Genomic DNA, 22,304 nt, shown 5'->3' on the forward strand with positions numbered 1-22,304 from the left:
GTGAATATTACGTACGTTCTTTTGCCACGTCCTATCTTCATCTGTTTTGTTTCTCTTATCCCAATTCTCCACCCTCCCTCCTTTTTTTCCTATCGAATGTTGTATCTATCACCCTGGTCGGAAGGTTGGGAGACGTGAAAAAAAAAAGGGTTAGCGATTGAGCCATTATTGGCTCTGTTACGTCGCTGAGGGACGTCATCATGTCAGGACAGGTGTTTCCCGTCTTACGGGCTCGTTTACACTGGAAGCGTTTATTAGCTACTCGTCAGCTGGAAAAAAAAAAAAAGAAAGCCCGTATAATCGCTTTGTGTACATCTCGGGAAGCCTTTTCACAGACGAGAGAGCCAAACGCCCGATCGTGCATCTTCGTTATTTTTTTGTTCATTGTAAAAGGTTAAGTAAGCTACATTATAAATACTTTCAAACATTGTGGACGGTTGATTTGGTTAGGATTTAAAGATACTGTGAAATCATGTAAACGGTTTCCTAGCCCTGGATAGCTACATATTAAAAAGGTTATTTGCTAAGCAAACATAAAATGATTTTACAGTATTTTTAATGTAGCTATACTTACCTAATACAACCAACCATCCATAATGTTTTTTAAAGTATTTATAATGTAGCTAACCTATCCTAATCGACCGCAAAATTTAATGCCACACCGGTTTATACAATGAGATAGAACGGGGGATAAAAAAAGCGAGAAAGAACTCCGGGGAACTTCGGGTGTGGCTCTCTCGTCTGTGAAATAAAAGCTTCCCGTCCATCTCAGGCACGATCACGTGGATGTGTCTGGCAACTTAACTTCTTTCTCCGTCCGCTTAGCGAACCAAAGGCGCTAATAACAGTTTAGTTGGGAACTTCCGTCAACGCACGGCACTGCCTCGAATTTGTAACGCGCTACATCGTTTTTGTTGCGTTCCGTCACGTCTTGGCCCAGGGGTTACTTACTACCTGACTTCCCACAAGATGAAGCTGAATATTAGCGTCTCGGTATTTTTCCTGATGCGTAGCCTTGATGCACCGAGATTGTGTAATCAATGCGACTTTATAAATAAAAAAAAATTGCTCCGGTTTTTCAAGCGTGTGTCCTGCAGACTTGAAGCTCGCTAGTGATGTTCCTTATGATGTGTTTTGGCCCCGGGTCAACGCCGGATACTTCAGCTAGTGAAATCATGTAGCCTGGCTTCTGGGTTGTAGCCGTGTCCTTGTCAAATAATTCACCGACGTTTCGGTCGACATTGCAGTCGCCATCATCAGCGAGCAGTTACCTACTGCAGGTACCTACTCAGTAGGTAACTTCTCCCTGATGATGGCGACGGCAATGTCGACCGAAACGTCGGTGAATTATTTGACAAGGACACGGCTACAACCCAGAAGCCAAGCTACTTCAGACAATGGCCGTGAAAGCCTGCGAACATTATTGGTGAAATCATGGACGAAATGTCCGTTTGACACAATGTTAATGATGGGCCCAGCTACTACTAGCGCCGTTAGTTTGCAGGCCGCTGCGAGATTTTCACTAAGCGACATAGACACACCAAGGCAAAGGATAGCAAGTTGCCAGACCTGCCTATATGGCCGTTCTCTCGGGCGATTTTCGAATCACACATTTTCAGCCTAACTCTCCCAGTCGCTCCTAAGTCTTTTCTTATTTTTGCAGTGGGTTATTATTCTATTTTCTTAGTTCACGTCTATTCACTAAATGATTTTATTTTTAACCGTGGGTAAAAAGAAAGTTGCAGGACTCTACTTGCAGCCTCACAAATTAGGTCGAGGCATCAGAAACAAAAAAGAGTGAAAAAATTCTGAGTTCTTTGCCGATACGTCCGCTCACCAATATAGATCTAATCAAGTACGCTCGGAAACTGAAAATACGCTCGGAAACTGAAAATACGTAATTTCCGAAGCGTGTTTATGCGAGACACGTTACCTAGCAAGCCAAAGACTCAGCGAGTATGCCATTATTAATTTAGATGCGTAGACAGGTCATAGAACGCACTGGGTAGCATTCATAAAGTAGGGGGAAAAAAGGCCGAATACTACGATAGTTTCTGTAATTTGTGACCTCCGCCAGAATTATGACATTACTTGAGTGGGACAACGCTGTGCTATAATTACGAAACCGAACAGTTGCCTAACCAAATAGTCTGTGGTCACCTGTTCCTTCGCTCTATAACTAAAAAATAATGATAATTGTAGCTAGTATATTTTGTTTTTAAAGATTGTACAGTTATGAAAATAAAAGAGTAATGTCAATTACATTTATATTGACAGGTCACTCATTGGAGCTGCAGACCTCTGGATTAAGATGGTAAATGGTGTGTTGTACTCGTAGATATTCAAACGTTTAATGCCATACCGAATATCAACGAAGATAACTGCAAGATATCCATCTCGAAAAGTGATGGGATAGCTGAAGAAATACAGTTATCTGTTGGCTCTTACGAAATTGACGACAATGCAAATTACATCAAGGAAACTTTACCACAGGATGTAGACTTTCGACTGCGTGCAAATTCAAACTCCCAATAAAACACTCTTAACATGCGGTGCACATGTTCGACTTTACAAAACCTGGTACCATAGGCACGATGCTAGGATTCTAACCAAAGGTGTATGATGCAGGCAAAATGTACGAATCTACGCAAGCAGTAAACATATTGGCCGTGAATGTCATACAAATATACTGCAATTGGCAAGTGTAACCTATCTCATCGGAAGACTAAACAACATGCTACACGAGATTTCACCAATAGCCCCACCAGGATATAAACTGTTTGAAGACTGTGTAAATCGAGAAAAGTTAGTCATTTGTTATTTGTAGTTGTAGTAGTGTAGAATTTAGGTAATAATTTTTTTGTTTGTAAGAGAACTTGTGTAGTTTCATTTATTGAACCAGTTACTTTTAGTGTATTTTAAATAAAATTGTTTTTTTAATTAACATGAATAGAAGCAAGGCCAGAAATCCATCGATTCAATCAGTATATTAATGACTGATTTTTGTGGTGATTTTTAGAATTTTTTTCCGAATTTCTATCTTAATAATTATAAATTTCTAAGATGACGGACAATATATGTCATAAACGGTTTACTGGAGACTGGTATTAGAACTTTTCACCATACTTATTGAAATTAATATTTTAAGTAAAATTTTTTTATGAATTTTTGAATTTTTCTCTAATTTTTAGTTAAATTATTACTGCATCCTAGCAGACGAAAACAAGATGGCGGATGTAACGTCACACTAGCAAACTATATATATATACCTTGGCATTAGGGGTGGGAGGTCAGTCTGCCAGTGGCTACCATGGGGAAAGTATCCATGGCTATTTTTGCCCTCATGGGGTTTGAACCGAGGACTCCATGATGTTAGTACATTTTTAATTAAATTTTTTTTAAAATTCTAATAATTAATTATTTATAAATTTTAAAACTCTCCTATTTTTACACTAATTACGGATTTTCAAGATGATGGTCGTACCTAATTAAAATTGCAATGTGATGTCATAATTCGAAATGGCGTGAAGTTCTAAAAAATCAAAATGACGGAATCTGAGATGACGGAATCCCAGATAGCGGATCCGAGATGGCGGGTACAATATGGCCGCCGGGGTCAAGGTCAACGTCATCCAAGATGGCCGCCGTGACATCAGGATCCAAGATGGCGTACACAATCCACAATCCACGCCCTGGCACCTGTAGCCGGAGGAACATTTATATAGCCTACTACTGGGCTACAGATTGTGTAGCCAATTGCGCTTGCCCTAAAAGTGAGAACGTTATGTACAAGTGTTTTGATATATTTATTATGTATGTGTTTACGTCGGTAGCAGGTGCTGGCTACGAATTTTTTTTTTGATTGGGATGGCCAGGTGTAGGCGCCTCTTTTGCTCTCTCTCACTTCCCCCCCCCCCGGGGTTTTTTATCCACCAATTCCTCCCTTCCTAAAAAAACCCTACTCCCTACCAACTCGAAGAATACAGCGACTTCAAGCGACGAAGAATTATCGCCCACGGGCTCATAAAATAAACTCCACTTTTGTTGAATGGCCCAGGTGTAAGGGGGGGGGGGGGGAAAGGACCACACATATACGCATCCTCGGATGGGTTTATAACGGAGTTGGTCGCTGTAGGCGAGGAGAAAGAGATGAGATAGAGAGAGAGAGAGAGAGAGAGAGCGAGAGAGCGAGAGGATAAGAGGAAAGTAGGCAGGTAAAAAAAAAACTATGTAAAATAAACAGGCTATATTTTACGCAGACTCCTGAGAGACTATAGCACGTAGCTAGGTCTCATGTGGGAGCGTAACTCTTTGCCTTACAAAATATTCTGCATGTGACGTTCATTTTTTTTCCCCTAGGAAGGGAGTGGGGGAAAGAGGTGAAGCCACCCGTGCAGTAAACACCAGTCGAGTTCGTTCGGGCCGGAATGCCTTAAATTCTGTTGTTGTTTTTTTCGTACGTTCAGTGACCTGGAAACGAGTCTGAGTATCTACTTTTGTTTTAAGGATGTTGATACTTGCTGGCTAGAACAACTGCAACTATGAATCTACTCTGAAACTATTGAAACTATTCTGAAACTATGAATATTGAATCGATGGATTTCTGTCCTTGCTTCTATTCATGTTAATTCAAAAATAAATTTTATTAAAAATACAATAAAAGTAACAGGTTCAATAAAGAAAACACAAGTTCTCTTACAAAATAAATGTATTACATAAATTATACACTACTACAAGTAGGTACAAGTGAACAATTACTAACTTTTCTCGATTTCTACAGTCTTCAAACAGTTTATATCCCAGTGGGGCTATTGGCGAAATCTCTTATATGTACAGTGGTGTGAGCTTTACATTTGCTTCTAATTTATTATTATAATTATTTGTAAAACTAGTTCCTAATGAAAACACGCTGCTGCTTGTGTTATAACATTTAGAGTAAGGAGAAAAAAATAAAAAAAAAAATATAATAATTTTCTGTGCGGATACAAATTATTGCCTAACCGTTTACTGTAAAACTATGACTTTTTTTCCACGGCTCACTCTTGTAAGTTTCACGGAATATAGTTTTAAGATTTAGTCGACGAAGTCGTTTCAATGTGATAAACTGTCCGCAGAATTACCAGATTTATGCAGGTGCGTAATACGAAGTTTGGTAATATTCTAGATAGGGGAACACACAAAAAATAAAATAAAAAATTCGTTCCAATTTTTTTCCCCAGTTCTTCCATTCTATTTTATGATACTTTAGAACCACGTCGCAATATCAGGTCGTTTACCTGTAGTTAACCATTGTAGACAATTGGGCAGGTTAGGTTTGCCACATTTAAAATAGACTACTGTTACATCGTTCCAACGGTTGGTAACTTTAGTTTAGCTACCTACATGAAAAAATACTATTAATTATGGTAAAGAGTGGCTCAGGTAGGGTTCACGAACTTTATAATACTTAAAAGCTCGAAAAATACCATACTCGGTTGTTGTCTTTTTTTTTTTTGCACGAGCATCTACTTTAGGAAATCCCCACAGTTTTACTGTACAATGCAATAAAACTCGACTGTTTCCACCGAGTATTTTTTTAATGTGTTAATATATTTTTTTTTAAATTAATACTCTTCAGTAGCACCGATATCTTTAAATAAAATTACAGCAAATCTAAAATCTTCTGTCCTGAAAGTAGAAGAAAAAATTTAGGTAAATGATAACCGCGAATTTTGCAAGTGGTACACGGAATGCCGAACAAACTTCAGATGAACAGGTTTACGTAAGCACGTTTAACAAAACGCGAAAGTGAACGGTTAAAGTTAGGTACAAAGTGTGATCAACTTTCAAAACCGATTGTCTACCGTCATCGAACGAACGTGTTGTGGATCCTGTTTATTTGAGCAAGCGATACCTCTGTTGAAGAATTTCCTCATCATCAAATTAAAAAAATATATATATGGGGTGTGGCTGTGTCATGGACACGGCCGTGTGTTGTACGTAAATATGTGTACGTAACAGGTAATATTTTATATACAAAATATAAAATACGCTATTTTATGTACTATGTTATAATCGTGTTTGGGCACTAAGAAATCGCGTATAGGCCGACATTATATATTTTTGATTATATATATTTTTAATTTTAACACCATATATATATTCACTGTAACTATTTTACACTAATGTTTTATACGTGAAAGCGATAGATTTTTACGAGAGTTCAAGATTGAAACTCAATTCAAAAGTTATACCAAATGGAAATCTCGAAACGCAGCAAAATGACCTCAAAATAGCAGCGCTTCCCCCTCCACCGCGCGCGATGCGTCCTCAGCGTAACAAATTCTTTGATCCTATAGCTATCCAATGGTGTAATTAAATTTTGGATGGAGATGACAGATGTTTAGCTGCATCACCAGACTGTATCCCCCCGATTTTGTTATCATTCTTTTTTTTTTTTTAATTGCCTTCCACTTTGGAAGCAATTTTAAAGACGTATTCACGTCAAAAAGAAATGTTTACCTGTTGAACGAAACCCGTTCAGACTTGTGCGTGTAAGTGCAGTACCGTGTGACACGAGGCTCTTGGCTTGGATTGCGAGACTCTTGCGTCGTTGTTGCGCTGAGGCGCCCACGCCCGGAGTCGCAGGGACTATTTATTAGCCCCGGGGTGAAGAAGGGGAAAGGGTGGAGAAGGGGGGGAGGAGGGGGTGCGATAACTTAGTCCGGACCCGGTGTTGAGGCAGAAGTTGCGCCGAGGCCCCGCTTTTGTTGCGGTACTACTGGAATTACACCCCCTCTGCCTTCTCGACTGACGGGATTGCCTTTTTGCCCCTTTCCCCCCCCCCCCCTCGTTGCCCATCCTCGTGGTTCGACCTCTTGACACTGCCCGCTTCCACTCCAACCCGTCCCGGCAGAAGTTCTAGCGGAACCTCTTCCTCGGGCGCCGTCTCCGGAATCCTCGATGCCCCTCGTAACCACAAGGGGGTCGGGGATGATAAGGGCGACGCTCGCTGGCGCTTCCAGCGCGGTGTCGCCTCTCTTAACCGGCGCGAAGTCTCCTCGTCGTCCATAGAACAACTGAGAAGTTTGAGCGGCGACCGTGACATCATACGGCCGAGAAATGAAGGTAAAGCTGAAATGAAAGTCCCTTCACTACTTTCAAGATATTTGCACCGGTTGTTTTACGCCTTAAAAAATTACTCTGAAAACACGCGCTTTAACCATTTTTAACTCTTCTAAAAATACTTCATTCCGAAACAAAACTACTTTTCGGCCCTCAGCGAAATTTTAAAATTTCACTTTGAACTTACGAAAGAAAATTGTTGTCAAATTATACGGGACACTTCGTAAAATTGACGGATACCAAGTTCACTTCTTTACCGACTTTGATGACGAACAAAGATCAACTTTCGGTGTTGAAGAAACCTTCAAAAACTCATTAGTCCACAGCAGCACAATTTCATGCTTATCCTGTTTATAACGGGACACACATAGGTATCGGTGGATGTCGTATTCTGGTATGTTAACACGAATGTTCTACTGTCTGTACGTGCAGAGAAACTTTCGTTTGTTAGATTTGCGTTTTTCGATCCACTACAATTTCTTTCTGATCTCACTTAATGGCACGTTTAACTGTCTTGGAGGGAAGAAAATCATTACATTTATACTAATCGGGCATGGAGACTGTATTCCCGTTCTGTAAATCTATATAGCCAGTCTGCTCAAAAACTGACAGAAAATTACATGTTTGTCAATCAAAGCAAGCATTGGTATTCAAAACCATTTTGTTCATGAGTATCTCGAGAAAAATAAGATTTAACTAAAGTACATACCTACAGAATACATGGGTGTAGACATTCTCACAATTTTTTTGTGGCTCTAAACACAACAAATTTTTTAAACTTTTTTATTCTTGTAGAAAAAGAATAATATAACGGTATTCCAAGACGCGCAGGTAAGGTAGCGAATAAGCACTGCCTTGTTGGAACACAACCGTAACCTAACTCGCGGGTCCGTATTCCAGAACACGACCAAACCGAATCACCAGTAAGGTAACAGATAGGCTACCGTTTTAATAAACGGTGCCCCGAGCGAGGCTGCATGTCAGCGGTGGTTGGCCGGCTCTTGCACGCTCGGCTCAAGGCGGAACGTGACAATTTTTCGTGCGTGCAGCCGGCGTTCATCGATTTATAAGACGTTATCGCGTCAAAAATTATAACAACACCATTTCAATAGTGCGACGGTGTTGCTAATCCTAGGATCCTTACCGTCTTAATTGTATCGATGGTCCGCTAGAATGCGTTGGAACCAGTTTTTTATAGCCTCGCGCAGGGGCGCCGTTCATTGAAACGGTCGCCGATTTGTTCCCTTGCCGCGGGATTCGGTTTGGAATACGTACGTTCTGGAATGCGGGCCCGCGAGTTGGGATACGGTTGCATGTTGTTCGCTACCTTTGCACGGACGTCTCGGAACAGCGCGCTAAGCCCCGGAATATCGCCTGGTTTCCGAGTGTCGTAAAAGCGTGCGCGGACTTTTTTTTTTTTTTTTTTTGGAAGCGAGCCAGCTCCGAACCCTCTATCGGCGTCGTGTGGAGGCTCCCATTGTGACGCCACGTGGTCATAACCTCTCTTTAATAGTCCCAGTTTGCGGAGATGCGCAGTTATTATTCCCTTCCCCCCCCCCCCCCAACTCACCCTCATCTCGAGGCAGCTGTGAGGTAGATTTCTTCCGAGAAAGTCTACATATAGGACACGCCATCGAATGTAATGTATCGATACTGACTTGTGAACAGCTTCGAAAGAATTATCAATACATTGATTCTTCAACAATGTTTTTCCTAAGAAACTTTGAAGTTTATTTTTTTTTAACAAAAAAAAATTATTTTGCACGTATATTTCAGAAACGTAAGTAAAAAAATAATAGTAAACGTGAAACACGAAAATTCCGAAACAGATGATTAGTGAAACAGCGAAACGGTCGGAAATAACTTTGCATGATTGTGTGTAAAGAAATATTTTACCTTAAAGGCAATGAAAGTTGGTGTAACCGCGCCATGCTGTCAGAATTTGTGTTAAGTTCCAACTCATTTTATAAAAAATACTATATAAAAACATATAAAATATTGTATTAGGATAGTTCAATAAGACGCATGCTGAGGATTACATTACATAAGAGTCTCTGAAAAAAAGAATTAGTAAGAAAAAAATATCGACGGTAAAGAAAAGTATTGTATGCAAAAAATTAACTATACTTTTCCCGTTTTCTAGCTACAGCCTCCAGCCAAAAGAACAAAAAAAAAACATGTCCGAAGAAGTAGAAAAGACATACAGCATGAGTATAGTAAGAATACAACCAATAAATTTCGGCTAAGTTCAAAACTTATATCGGTACGCCGTATGCTCTAAAAAGCTATAGGAGTATGTGTTTGAGATGTCAGCCGTTATTACGTCACATAACGCCGAAACGCTGGAAGCCACCAATCGTATAGGTAGTGCCCTAATTTGACAGATCTCAATAAATTAGCACCAAGGCCGGAATTCCAAGACATGGTCATAACAAGAAATAATCGCAACACTTCCGCAAAATCAAGATTGACAAATCTGAAACAAAAATCCGTTACTGAATTCTTAAAATAAGGTATGCTTAGGTAGGCCTACATTGTATTCATCTTCTCATTTATAATTTAGCAACAGTAAATGTTTGAAATGTATACAGCAAAATTTTTTCAAATAAAGTTGTGTTGCTGTACAGACTGTATACCTGGGAAAGGCGTTTTTTTGCTCCTATACGGTTATCCGATCTTTTGGTCGTTCCGACCATGGCCCGATCCCGTAATGGTCGCATATGAGTGGTTCTACTGTAATTGTAACCATAGTGTTTCGTAAGGCACCTAAGGCACCCATTGAAAAAGGGAGACCTAAGATGCACATAAAGTTCTGCCATTCCCGATTTCACCCGAACAATTCACCTTCGGCCAACTTCGGGATTTGTTTTATTTTTGCGCAGGAAAAATGAATTCAAATATTAAAAGTGGTCGGGGTAGGTTAGTTACATTAAAACACTTTAAAACACTATGGACGGTTAGTTAGGTTAGTATAGCTACATTATAATAAACAGAGAAATATAAATATTAATAATTAAACCCGAGGTTGGCCGAAGGTGAATTGTTCGGGTGTAATCGGGAATGGCAGAACTTTATGTGCATCTCAGGCTTCGCATTGAAAAATTATGAATATAACAAACACTTAAATTCAATAATCAAGGCGTGTTCCACTTATGTAGCTGTATTTCAAATGTTACTTATTGTTACACTTACATTTTCTATTTTATACATATCTCTATGGAGTAGGCTATCATTTGTGCTTCATAATACGCCTGTCTCCAAGGTGTACATATCTCTTTGGCGTTACGGAGTCAGCGAGTCAGTGATGACCGTAATTGTGTATATATATATATATATATATATATATATATATATATATATATATATATATATATATATATATATAGAATTTTTCTCTTAAATTTTAATGAAGTTCCGCTTTGTCCATATCTGTCCCGCTCATATTTGATGGTACGTTACTATTCGACATTTCAAAACAAACATTACATTATTTACGCCTTCATTTGAAGGGAAAAAAAGGAGTAGTTTTAAAACGTTTTGGGTGAACAGACTGAGACAATGCACTTACCTAGGTCGTAACCTCAAACAGGCGACTTTCATAACTTGTTTAATTTAAGGTCTTTCGTAACCACGGTCTTCGTTATTACGCTCGTTTGCGGCATCCATTACACCCGGGGTTTAGAATAATCCTGTTGGCGTTAAACGTAATATAAGACGTCGGGAATTCAAGATGCAGATTCTAAGTCTAAGTTGGATGGCAAAAATTAGCATTATCATTTTTCTAGATGTTTACAACCAGCCGCTCTACGCCTTACTCCCGCGTTCGCAACAATATGTATCTGCGTAATCCTCAAGGGGATATTATCCCAAATTATTATGTTTCTATAAAGGCAATCTTTTTTTCAGTTTCAAAAATTACTTAATATTACCATAGTTGTGTATTAAACGATTTTCATGTTGAACAAGTGGTTATTTAATGTTTTGATTTTTAAATATTTAAAGGACAAATTTTATTTCAATTCTTGCACAAATGTAGATCGTTTATAGTGTGGTATACGGTTTGGAATTAAAGGTTTGTACGTAGCATTTGTAGATATATTTTAAGGATATGTTTTTGTAAATCAATACAATTTATTTTAATTAGATACGTGAGATTTTCAGAATTTGGGAAAAACAGAATTTTTATACATCTATGAGTGATGAGCCTAAAGGCATCAAACATACGAATGAGAATTATTAAATCATACAACACGTGATTTCATGATCTCTATTCATGTTTAAATTGAAATATCGTGCGACTTTCAATGTTATTGAAGATACAATAACATCTATAAACTACCAACTTAATAGTTAATTCAATTTAAAACACGGAAAATACACTCTTACAGATGCGAAATAATGTTTGAAACTATCCCTTTAAAATGAAGAAAGGAAGTGGTCTTGATAACAGAAGGTTTAGAACTTATACTTTCTGATTTTTCTTGGAGTCGGTATTGATTTTTTCGCACGATCAAGATTTTATAAACCAAGTAAGCTTAATATACAATGTTTATTAGTTCAAAAAAAATTTTGTAAATGTATTATTGTGTTTGAATAATAAAATGTAATTTTTTCTCAAAACATATAATAATTGTACATAAATTAAAAACATGACAAACACAAAATATATTTGTGTTAACACGAAACAAAAAAGGTTGTATATTAACATAACTGCTACTTTTTATTTGTAAAACACTTAATGAATATAATTGATAATTTACAATTAATATGAGTAATTTTCCAGTGTAAGAAATACATTTTACACACAAAAATTAATATTTAGGTTCTAGGAATTTACAAGAAATGTTAAAGCCTTAGCTGAAGTCCTAATTGTTTGAATAACATAGTATGTGTATCCAGTAAGAAAGTTTTAATAATAGTGTGAAATTTTTTTAGAAAGTTATATAAAAATACGTTTGTAGTAACGTTTAAATTGTGCATATAAATTTAGTTATGCTAACTTAAACACCAATAAAATTGTAAACAGTCTAGTACAACTTTAAGAATATTACATAACTTTCACAGCGTAACCAATTCAAAAACTTTACAATTTGTAAAATGAGAAACTATCTTCCAGTGCTATAAGGGATGTCACATAGTAAATGAATATTATTTTATAGAAATGTTTGGGGAATTTTGTGTGACGTGTGAACAACACGTTCTTTGAGAACTACTGCTTTTTTTTATCGTACTTGGCACATTTGCTGCTGTATTTAGGTGTAAAAAACTTCCACTATCTTCTAATTAAGCCCATACCGTTCCCTAATTACACCGCGACTTTTTTTCCGCACGCAATTCCTGCAACTAACGATGTAAATTATATACTGCGAAGAAAAAAACTTATTCACAAGTTGAGCACGCAGACAACTCTCTAATTAGCACTAAATGTACTATGAGGCTGACAAGAAATTCAAGAAGTGTTCCTTTTCTGCGTTGCTTGCAAGTTCTAATTTCGTAACGACATTAAATTTGTTCGCTGCGTTTTAACGGGTTTTCTCACAAGTCGAAAAATTATCTGGAACAAGTTAGCCAGCACTTAAAACAGTAAAAATGAGGCAGCTAAATAGGCACTGGGTTTTAATGTTTAAATTCTACGTATTATGGAGCGCAGCAATAAAAGTCCTGGCCATTACTTAATATGCGTAAATCTCTTTCGTGAGGGTAAAATATTTAAATTTAAAATCAGAGTGAAAATACTTTTGAATAAATGCAAGTAACAGTGGACAAACCTTTAAATAAATTGTTTTTTAAATTATAGCCTCGGTTACATACGGAAACAGGTAATGTGAAACGTACTTGCCACATTTTACAAAAAAAAAAAAAATCGTTAAAAATATATTCAGAAGTACTAACGATTAAAATTATATAGAAGTTTTACATAATCAAAACCATAGTTTTATTTACGCGAGTATCAAGACTTTGACGAAGAGTAGTCAGGAACTTACATAACTAAGACTAGTTTCCACCCGGGTCAAGAACTTATATTGGCTAACCAAATTTTTTTTTTCAAGCCCACCAAACCAAAGCCTTACCCGATAACACCTCACGTTGCCATCATATATTTATTACACTATTCCAAATATTTTTGCATTTAACTTAGATGGCAAATAAGTAGATTCATTTGCAGCCATTTCATTTTCAATACATCGCAAGTTGGATAGTACATGAAAAATACGCGTTTTTAACTATTGGACGATATACATGCGTGTATCTTTAAATACAAATAATTCAGTTCATCAACCCTAGGATAATGGTTTTTTTGTTTTGTTTTTTGTGTTCTAACACTACGATATTCAAGTAAATATCTATAGTAAAAATTACTATGCCAGTTTAGCGTCTTGGTTACAAGACTCGACTGCCCCCTTCTGGTTACGTCACTGAGTGTAGTTGGAGCCCGCTATCGCTTTGAAGCCTCCGTTTATCTATGCATAACTAACCTAGGTGTCACCAACCTATACAGCCGCTAAGTACTTTGCGGGGAAGCTAACCCTTACAGTATAATTGATATTTTTTTTTAAATACAAATATTGCGAGTGTAACGATGAGTGTCATAAATTTGTATGAAAGATTTTATTACTTAGATAAATTTTAATATTTGACCTCTATATTACTATCGACTGTGTATATAAACTTTGACATAAATGAAATATGATCACTGCAGAATGTAATTTAAAGCAATATTTAAATATTAGTATCTAACGTTGCCTTGAAAAATATCAAAATTTAAAAGTTTTTGCCGGCTAATTTATAACTCTGTTGGAGCCATGAGTCCTCTATTTCTCTACCACTGGGATAATATCTAGTTACAATCATTCATATTTGTAACACACATACCTTTATGAAACTTCATGTACCAATACATTAATGCCAATCATATCGACATCTCGACACTCTTTCTTCATTTATTATACCAGGTTGGTGATTTCATTCCAATTTAAATCACCTAGTTCTTGGCATACAATTCATTAATTATCTCATACAGAATTTTTTTTTATTCCGAGCTAACTATTAACGATCCAAACTTCCATTTTTCATTTTAAAACATTCTACGTTACTAGTAAGCAAAGATATTACACTCCTTTGCAAAAACAAAGCACATAAAATAATCTTTTCTCATAGCGTTCATTCGAGTCCAAAGACAAAATAAAAATTATTCAGGTTCATAGTGCTGTGAATATGGCATATTTACAACTTTCAGCATCTTTCCACTTTGCAAATGTGAATCACGTCTCAGGAAAACTTACACTGTACCAGCAAAACTGTGCTTAGCCCCCATTCTCAGGGGCATTTTTTTTTCTCGCGAAAAGCTTTCGAAAATTGTTGATTTGTAAACAACTTCGCTCCCGTTATGCGACATTTCGTAGATATGATTTCGTAAATTCTACATAAGCCGCATGTAACGGAAATGTGTAACCACGGTGCTGCCATCTGTGGCGGATGGCGCGAATAAAAGTTCACAAAGACAAAGGGGAACTTTAAAGTATAACTGCTTATTCAATTTTAACCAGATGGGCCGTATGTTTATAATAATACCTCCTCGAAAATCAGATCCAAAGCTGGGGCTCAATATTTTTTGAAGATTTTTTTTTTCTTTAATCGGAGCCGTTTCATTGCATGGTTAAAATTTTGTGTCTGCAGAAGGAATTATTCGAGGAAAAAAAAGCTGCTACGGCAGCAAATACTAGCGGCGAGTGTATGAAATACGTGTGGTTCGCGTCGAAAAATCCTACTTTAAATTTTGTATCCGAGTTTCGTGTTATTAAATGTATTTGCAACATGAGAACAATGTGAATTTGCTCGTTACCAAGGTTAGATGTTACACATCACTGGCGAGTACTGAAAGACTCGCGCATTTTTTGAAGTGAAAACTTCTATGGGAAGGTTTGGATAGGGAGTAAATTCATGTAAGTCGTCGTCGACATGGTCACGTGACGTGTTAACGATAACACTATATCTGTTCCTATTAGTATAACTTGTTGCGCTTTAAAATCTTAAGTATACGATTACTGTGCAGTAAAAAGTGAGTGTAAAATATATTAATATTCTCATATAGATATATAGTTTGAATATCGAAGAAAACGGAGTCTTTGTAGCAATATAACCTAAAAATTAAAAACATCAATTTTTTTAATACCTACAATTACTATGCAATGAGTGTTTTATAGTTGTTTAGGAGTTATTTTACTAACGTGATAAAACAAATTTGTTGTATGATAAAAAAGTTTCGTAAAAATTGCGAAAAAGTTTTCACTTCTGTCGGCAATCCTCATGACTGCTTTGATTTTTTTTTTTTTTTTTTTTTTGTTAAAACAAATTTAGCTTTGTCTGCGTTTCGTGATTGTTCGGTTTTCATACAGGTGCACGGCAACTGTCGGCACACGGAATCACAGCAATTTGCAAACGCATCCTGACTGGTCAAACCGAATAAGCCAATGGCTTCTCTTCCAGACGGCCGGCCGTTTGACATGCATTGGGAAGTATACCTGACCCCAGCTGTTCGCCAGAACGGAACACAGGGTCTCGGGTGTGAACGCGCCTTTTGAAAACTGCCCTTGATTTTTTTTTAAAGACAGATGTGTGAACACAAATAGAATTCGAGAGCTTTTAAGCGTGAAATTTCAATCTCAATTTCATCAGTTACAGGTTTTTTCTTCTTTACAATAAGAACCGCCAAAAGGGGGGGGGGGGGGGGGGGGGGGGGGGGGGAAGTGATATGAGTAATTTTGAAAACTTTTTAAAAAAAATAAATTTTAGATATTTAACACAGATAATTTAATGCCAGTCATTAGCATTGTATTTCCGTTTGGTTTCTTTTGTATGACTGAAGACAATGGTTTTACCTGATAAGTAGATACTAGCAGCCCAGTGTAACTATTGAGCAATACCTATGACGGTATTCACTTGGAATAGCCTATTCCGTTTTTTTCTCTCTCCGTAATTTACACGAGGAAGCCTTTGAATTAATACCTTGTTATAAAAATAAGTAAATAAGAAAATAAATTTTTTTTAATGCTTTGTTATGTAAATATTTGGAATGAATAATAAAAAATTGTAACGATATCAAAACTAGTTTTACAAATCCATGACAGCGTGGTATGCACCCATAAGGCCATAAAAAATTACCACTGGTTAATTTTGGCTTTGTTAGAGGTATATCATGATCAAGGTCATTATTAGCTTAACTTTAAAAAAAATGAAAAATATACGTATAAAGCATTTTTTTTAGTAATCAAATGTCAAAATTGATCTTTTTAAGTTGTGCAATGTGGATAAGCAAAATAAAATATAATAAAACAATGCTTCTGGCTACTTATTGATATGGTTTAAGTTGATTTTACTCTACCCAGACTTTTAATTTTTTTTTTTTAGAATTATTATAGTCTTAGTTTAATTAAATAAGATTTTTCTGATTTTTTACCATTAAAGTAAGTAGCCAGTAGCAATGAAATTAATTCCACTTGGTCCTCTCTATCCATTCAATTTATATATAGACGTTAAAAAACCACTTCAGGAGATAAGTATGGAAAAAAATTGAATGTATTTGTACAAGCCATTATATGTTACACATTTCGTGAAATTTCAAATTTAATAAATAATTTGTTTTAATTATAATCACGAAAAATTATTTAAAAATCCCGTCTTAACCTTTTTGATATTACAGAAGATTTTCTCGCACGATGGTTGGCCGGTTCTTGCACGCTCGGCTCAGGCGGAACGTGACAAATGAGTCATCCTTCTTCGTGCGTGCAGCCGGCGTTCATGGATTTATAAGACGTTATCACGTCAAAAATGACTAGTATTGGCAGTACGTGGGGTAGTCATTCCAGAAAATGAATTCGAAAGATATTGAAAGACTGTGTGGATTCCCCGATCAACCTATTTGTAGTCTTGGGGGAGAGAGAAATAAGTACTGTGTTGTCTGACTGTTCTGGCGAGGACCCACGCAGTTCTTGCGCCGCGGCGCTCTTTGAGAGCCGGCGTGGCAAGAGACGGAGGATTCAGGCACCGCTGCATGCGCGCACGGACGCGCGAAACGGAACAAGCGTTCGCCTTCCCTTTTCGGCGAGCACCGACCCGCAGCAAGAGTCTTCAACCTTCAAGGGGACTACAAGGGAGAAGGCCGAAGTGGGAGGTGGAGTAAGAGGGTTGTACTGAAGACGGCGGCGTCCTATCTGAAGACTCAATTCTTTCCCCTCTTTAACTCTCTTCAGCTTCCAACAGCGACGCCGGAAAAACCCCCCCTCCAGAACGGTACATGTGCGACAGTCTTCCTCTGTCTGCCTTCATCCGATATATATTTTTTCTTCTATGGCGCCCGCTTAATAGCCTCCCCCCCCCCCCCCCCCCCAACCAGCACCATCGCCACTCTCTCTCTCTCTCTCGCCTTAAAAACACACCCTTTTATGTTTTTTTTATACTTCCCTCGTCGTTTGTCGCGGAAGACAAAATAAGGCCGCTCGTAAAGAGGCAAGAAAGAGCACCCCGCGTCATTTTCAATATCATAATACCGCCGCCGCCGCCGTGCTAAGTTCTCAGGCGCCGCTCCGTCGTTAAAAAAAAAAGACGCCATCTTGGTTTCAACACATTTGAGGGAGCCGCCCGGCTGAGCGTCAAGGGCGACATTGGCGCTCACACCGCACGCTTCTTCGCCTCTACGGGCCACGCACAGAAATGGTGTGCAGTCTTTTGTGTCGGTGACGCTTCTCTGTGGTATTTTTTACTCTATAATTTTGAGCCGAAATCTTTAACCACTATACACAAAGCAGTGTTTTTTTTTTAACCTAACAACACTCGTTTCTGCGTATATATGCTAAACACCATACTATGAAACGAAACTCTTATTGAAGAGTGCAGAGGCTTCAAAATGCTTTTGGTAATTAGAGGCACTTGAGAAAACTTGAACGATGTGTAAAAACAGCTTTTACAAATTTGTCTCTTCCGAAAAACCAAAAACTTAATTCAGTTTAAGATTAAAGAAGATAATATATTGGTTGTAAAATTTTGGTCAAAAATAACAAAAAATAAATTTAATCAATTTTAACAGTAATTTTATTTTTCAAATTAATATTCATTTTATATTTTACTAAATATTGAAAAACAATCAATTTTACTTTCCAATAAGTGAAAGATATACATACACAACAATTTTACAGTTAGAGACAATCTTTACTAACCTAAAAGTTATAGTTACTAGTAAATTTAATGGTTTTAAAATAATGTATCTTTTGTCCGTTTTATATTTTGTTGTCATAATATACTGATATGTTTTAAAAAATATAATAAGTTAAAAATATGTGTAAACGACTAACAATTCAGAAAATAATTCTAATTATATTTATGCTATTTTTATTTAAATATATTCAAAAGGCGTTATTTTCTATTAAGTAGTAATTTTGACAAATTTATTACAGGCTTGGATTAATAAGTATTACATGTTTTCGATCATTATTATACTAAGCATTCTAATAGGCACAATCATTTTGTACTGCATGCTATATAGGCCTATGTGTTTTATGGGTTCAATGAAATGTTGGCTTTAGTTCTTAGCAAATGTCGTCTGTGCATTGGCTGCAGTGTTTAAAGGCTGCAAATTGATTTTTTTTTTACAATTCTAAGTTTGTCAATAACTACGGTGACCTCAATGCAGGAAGTATAAAAGACAAGTTATTTAGTGTGCCTGCATGAATCTGTTTGGTCAGAAAGTTCGGGATTAATAACCAGTATCCCGAAGAACGCAGATAAATTATAAGACAAATAAATAGTGAGCTAATTAACAATTAAAAATCTTTTCAAAGGTTTTGTTAACATATAACACGCCTTCATCTCTGTGTTGATAACACACAACAGTTCCTACAATCTTCCTTTCAAATTTCTATCAGACATTTGATGAACACGTACTTAGGCCAGTATTCCAAGATACAAAAAAATAAGGTTCTAAGTGTTGAATATGCTACACCTGTTCCCTAACCGTATTCCTAGTGCACAATTGGACACTACTGCCAACCCCTTATTTTTAAGGAACGAATTTTGGTGTCCTGTTCGTTGTCGTACGGTTGGCTGAATTCTGCGCATGCGCAGAGCTCACTTTTTTTGTTGATTTCCTCCAGATGGCGGACCCACGTCTGGCTCCATTAACTCGTACATAGTCACTTTCGTGATCATCGGGGGACGTACCAAGCGTGTTGGTGTGCCAAATGAGACTTCAAGATAGCGAAACTATCCTGGAATACATATTGTACACTTAAACGTTCATAAGAAGAAACAATCGCAACATAAATTGTATCTGTATTTGAGAAAATTAGAAAGGCGGTTAAATTTTTGTGCGATGGTGCTGCTATCTCTAATTTTTTTCCCGTAACAGTTATATTGATAACGGAAGTCACATGGAACGGAAATGTGCAACCACGGTGCTGCGATCGGTGACGGTTGGCGCTAACCAAAGATCACAAAGCCAAAGGTTCAAGAAAGGCAGTATTTAAATAAAATTTACTGTCGAATATCATATCCAAAGGTGAGGATTTAGTTTTTTTTTCATGTCCTTTTTTTCCTTTTATCGAAGCTGATTCCGTAAATAATTTAAATGATCGGTATGTTAAACAAATTATTTATAGTCGACGTAGCTGCTCCGGAAGCGAGTTCTAGCGGGCGATGCGGAAACTACGTGTGACTAGCGTCAAGAAATGTTAAAAACATAATTTGCATATATATTTAACACGCACGGCATTATCTTAAATAATTCTACTTAAAAATTTTTGTCCAAGTTTTCTGTTTCATAAGAGTAGCTATTTGCGACACGGGAACAAGTGAAATTTCACGTTCGTTTCCGAAGTTAGATGTTAAACATCTCTGGCGAATACTTAAAGTCTCAATCTATTTTTATTTTTATTTCCCCTCAAGAGGTAAGAAAAATTTTTACTGAGAGTAAAGATACAAAAAATTACATTCTCCGAGTCTATTTATTATTTAAATGGGCTCAAATGCCATGGCACATGGTTTGACAAGTTTCATTTTATCCGTCACACACTCTTAGCTTCACCTGTAACACATTATTTCTGGTCCTTTTCTGTTCACCGAAGTAAATTCGCTACAGCATTTTAAAATTTCGAAGCAATTTTTATTTAAGTCGGTGCATTTTGAGAAAAGTTGTTACTGATATAGGCCTAACTCATCACGCCAACAAACATAGTCAAATATGTTAAATGTTTTAGCGAAAATTTCAGATGACACTATTATTAATAGAATAAAACAGCACGAAAATTTGAAACTTTACAGCCTAGGCATCCAAACATTCTGAATGTTTCAAAAGAAAAATATTTCTAAACTAGTTTAAGGTTTTAGAAATAAATATTCATAATAATGCCACTTAAGAACTTTAACAATTTGCGATACAAGTTTATTTCTATCTTTTTTTTAATGTTATGCAATTAATCCCATTTTTTATAGTAAAACGTGACTCACAAGAGCCATTCTGTGAGACAGGATTTACGCCCATTAAAATTGTAGAACTCGATTAGCAAATAAATAAATTAAAATATAATATATTCAAATAAATATTTGTGTGTAGGTGGGTTTTGTCGCCTGAACAAATTTTCATACTACTGTTAATTTAATATGAAAGTATGGATGTTTGGTAGTTATATTGTTTTTTATTCTAAGCTGTATTTACTCCTATACAATTTCGATAAAAAATGGAATATAGGTAATGGATTTACAAAACAGCTATAAGTATGTCATTACAAACTTATCTCAAAATTTGTTAGTAATAGATGGTGATAAATTTGTAGAATATAAAGTAAAAAAAAACGAAAATAGGTAATTTGAAAATAACATCCGAAAAGAGCATGGCGAAACTTTTTTTTTTTAAGTCAGCGCAGCAAAACATGTAAAACATAGTAGCACAGCTATATGCATATGTCGTGTGATTTACCCTCATTCTCTGTCCGTTTAGTAAATCACATTTTGGCTCGCTAATAACTGATGTTTGAAAACAATAAAATACTTTATGCATAAAGATGTCGCATTCAACACTCGTTAAACATATTAATTACACGTTAACTAGCCGTGTGCCCGAAGAGATTTCAAATTCTCATAATTTAATAAAAAATTAACAAAAAAGCTGATACAACAGATTTATATTTATTAATATAGCCTTAACACCTATATCCATACTTCTAACGTAAAAATTACAACTTCCATACAAATATTCATCCCTTTTAAATATACATAAGTTCAGAATTTTCCTAAATCCTTTCATAATACACAACAATAACGAAAGAAATCCTTTAAAAAATTGCATGCTTCTAGACACACCGGTTTAAGCTGTGCGTACACACTCAGTCAGTCAGTGTAAGAGTTTCAAAAGGTTCAAAAAAATATTATTTTATATATAGTAAATTAAGTAACTATTACCTGGCCGTTCTTGTCCATCTCGTTGTTGGTGAGCTTGACCTTCTCGAAGGACACGACCTGCTTCCTGAGCTGCTCCCCCGTGAAGGGCGAGTCCGGGTGCATGTAGAGCCGGCAAGGCGCCGGCGGGTCCGCCTTGCCCGCCACCAGCCAAGAGGAACGGTGGTAGGCGTAGCGGTACCTCTTGTTGTCCACCGGCACTATGTCCATGAGCACCGCGTACCGCTGCTCGGGCCGCACTCCCGTGAAGGACACCCGACACGTGGGGAACATGCGCCTGCAACACCGCACTCGACACTGTGAGTGAACAACTAGGCAGCGACACTGTGAACAGAGAACAAATGCCCGGCACTGTGTCCATGAGCACCGCGTACCGCTGCTCGGGCCGCACTCCCGTGAAGGACACCCGACACGTGGGGAACATGCGCCTGCAACACCGCACTCGACACTGTGAGTGAACAACTAGGCAGCGACACTGTGAACAGAGAACAAATGCCCGGCACTGTGTCCATGAGCACCGCGTACCGCTGCTCGGGCCGCACTCCCGTGAAGGACACCCGACACGTGGGGAACATGCGCCTGCAACACCGCACTCGACACTGTGAGTGAACAACTAGGCAGCGACACTGTGAACAGAGAACAAGTGCCCGGCACTATGTCCATGAGCACCACGTACCGCTGCTCGGGCCGCACTCCCGTGAAGGACACCCGACACGTGGGGAACATGCGCCTGCAACACCGCACTCGACACTGTG

The 22,304-nt window shown here is 37.4% G+C and overlaps 1 protein-coding gene across 1 annotated transcript in view; it reads right to left on the reverse strand.

The window, feature by feature from the left end:
• Positions 1 to 21,822, reverse strand: part of LOC134540790 (T-box protein H15-like) — a 107,931-nt gene extending 86,109 nt beyond the window's left edge. Inside the window, exon 1 of the mRNA XM_063383709.1 lies at positions 21,553 to 21,822. Coding sequence (XP_063239779.1) covers positions 21,553 to 21,822 — 270 coding nt within the window. The remainder of the gene's footprint in view (positions 1 to 21,552) is intronic.
• Positions 21,823 to 22,304: the final 482 nt, after the last annotated feature.

Source organism: Bacillus rossius, chromosome 17, assembly GCF_032445375.1.
Source record: "Bacillus rossius redtenbacheri isolate Brsri chromosome 17, Brsri_v3, whole genome shotgun sequence".
Lineage (NCBI taxonomy): Eukaryota > Metazoa > Arthropoda > Insecta > Phasmatodea > Bacillidae > Bacillus > Bacillus rossius.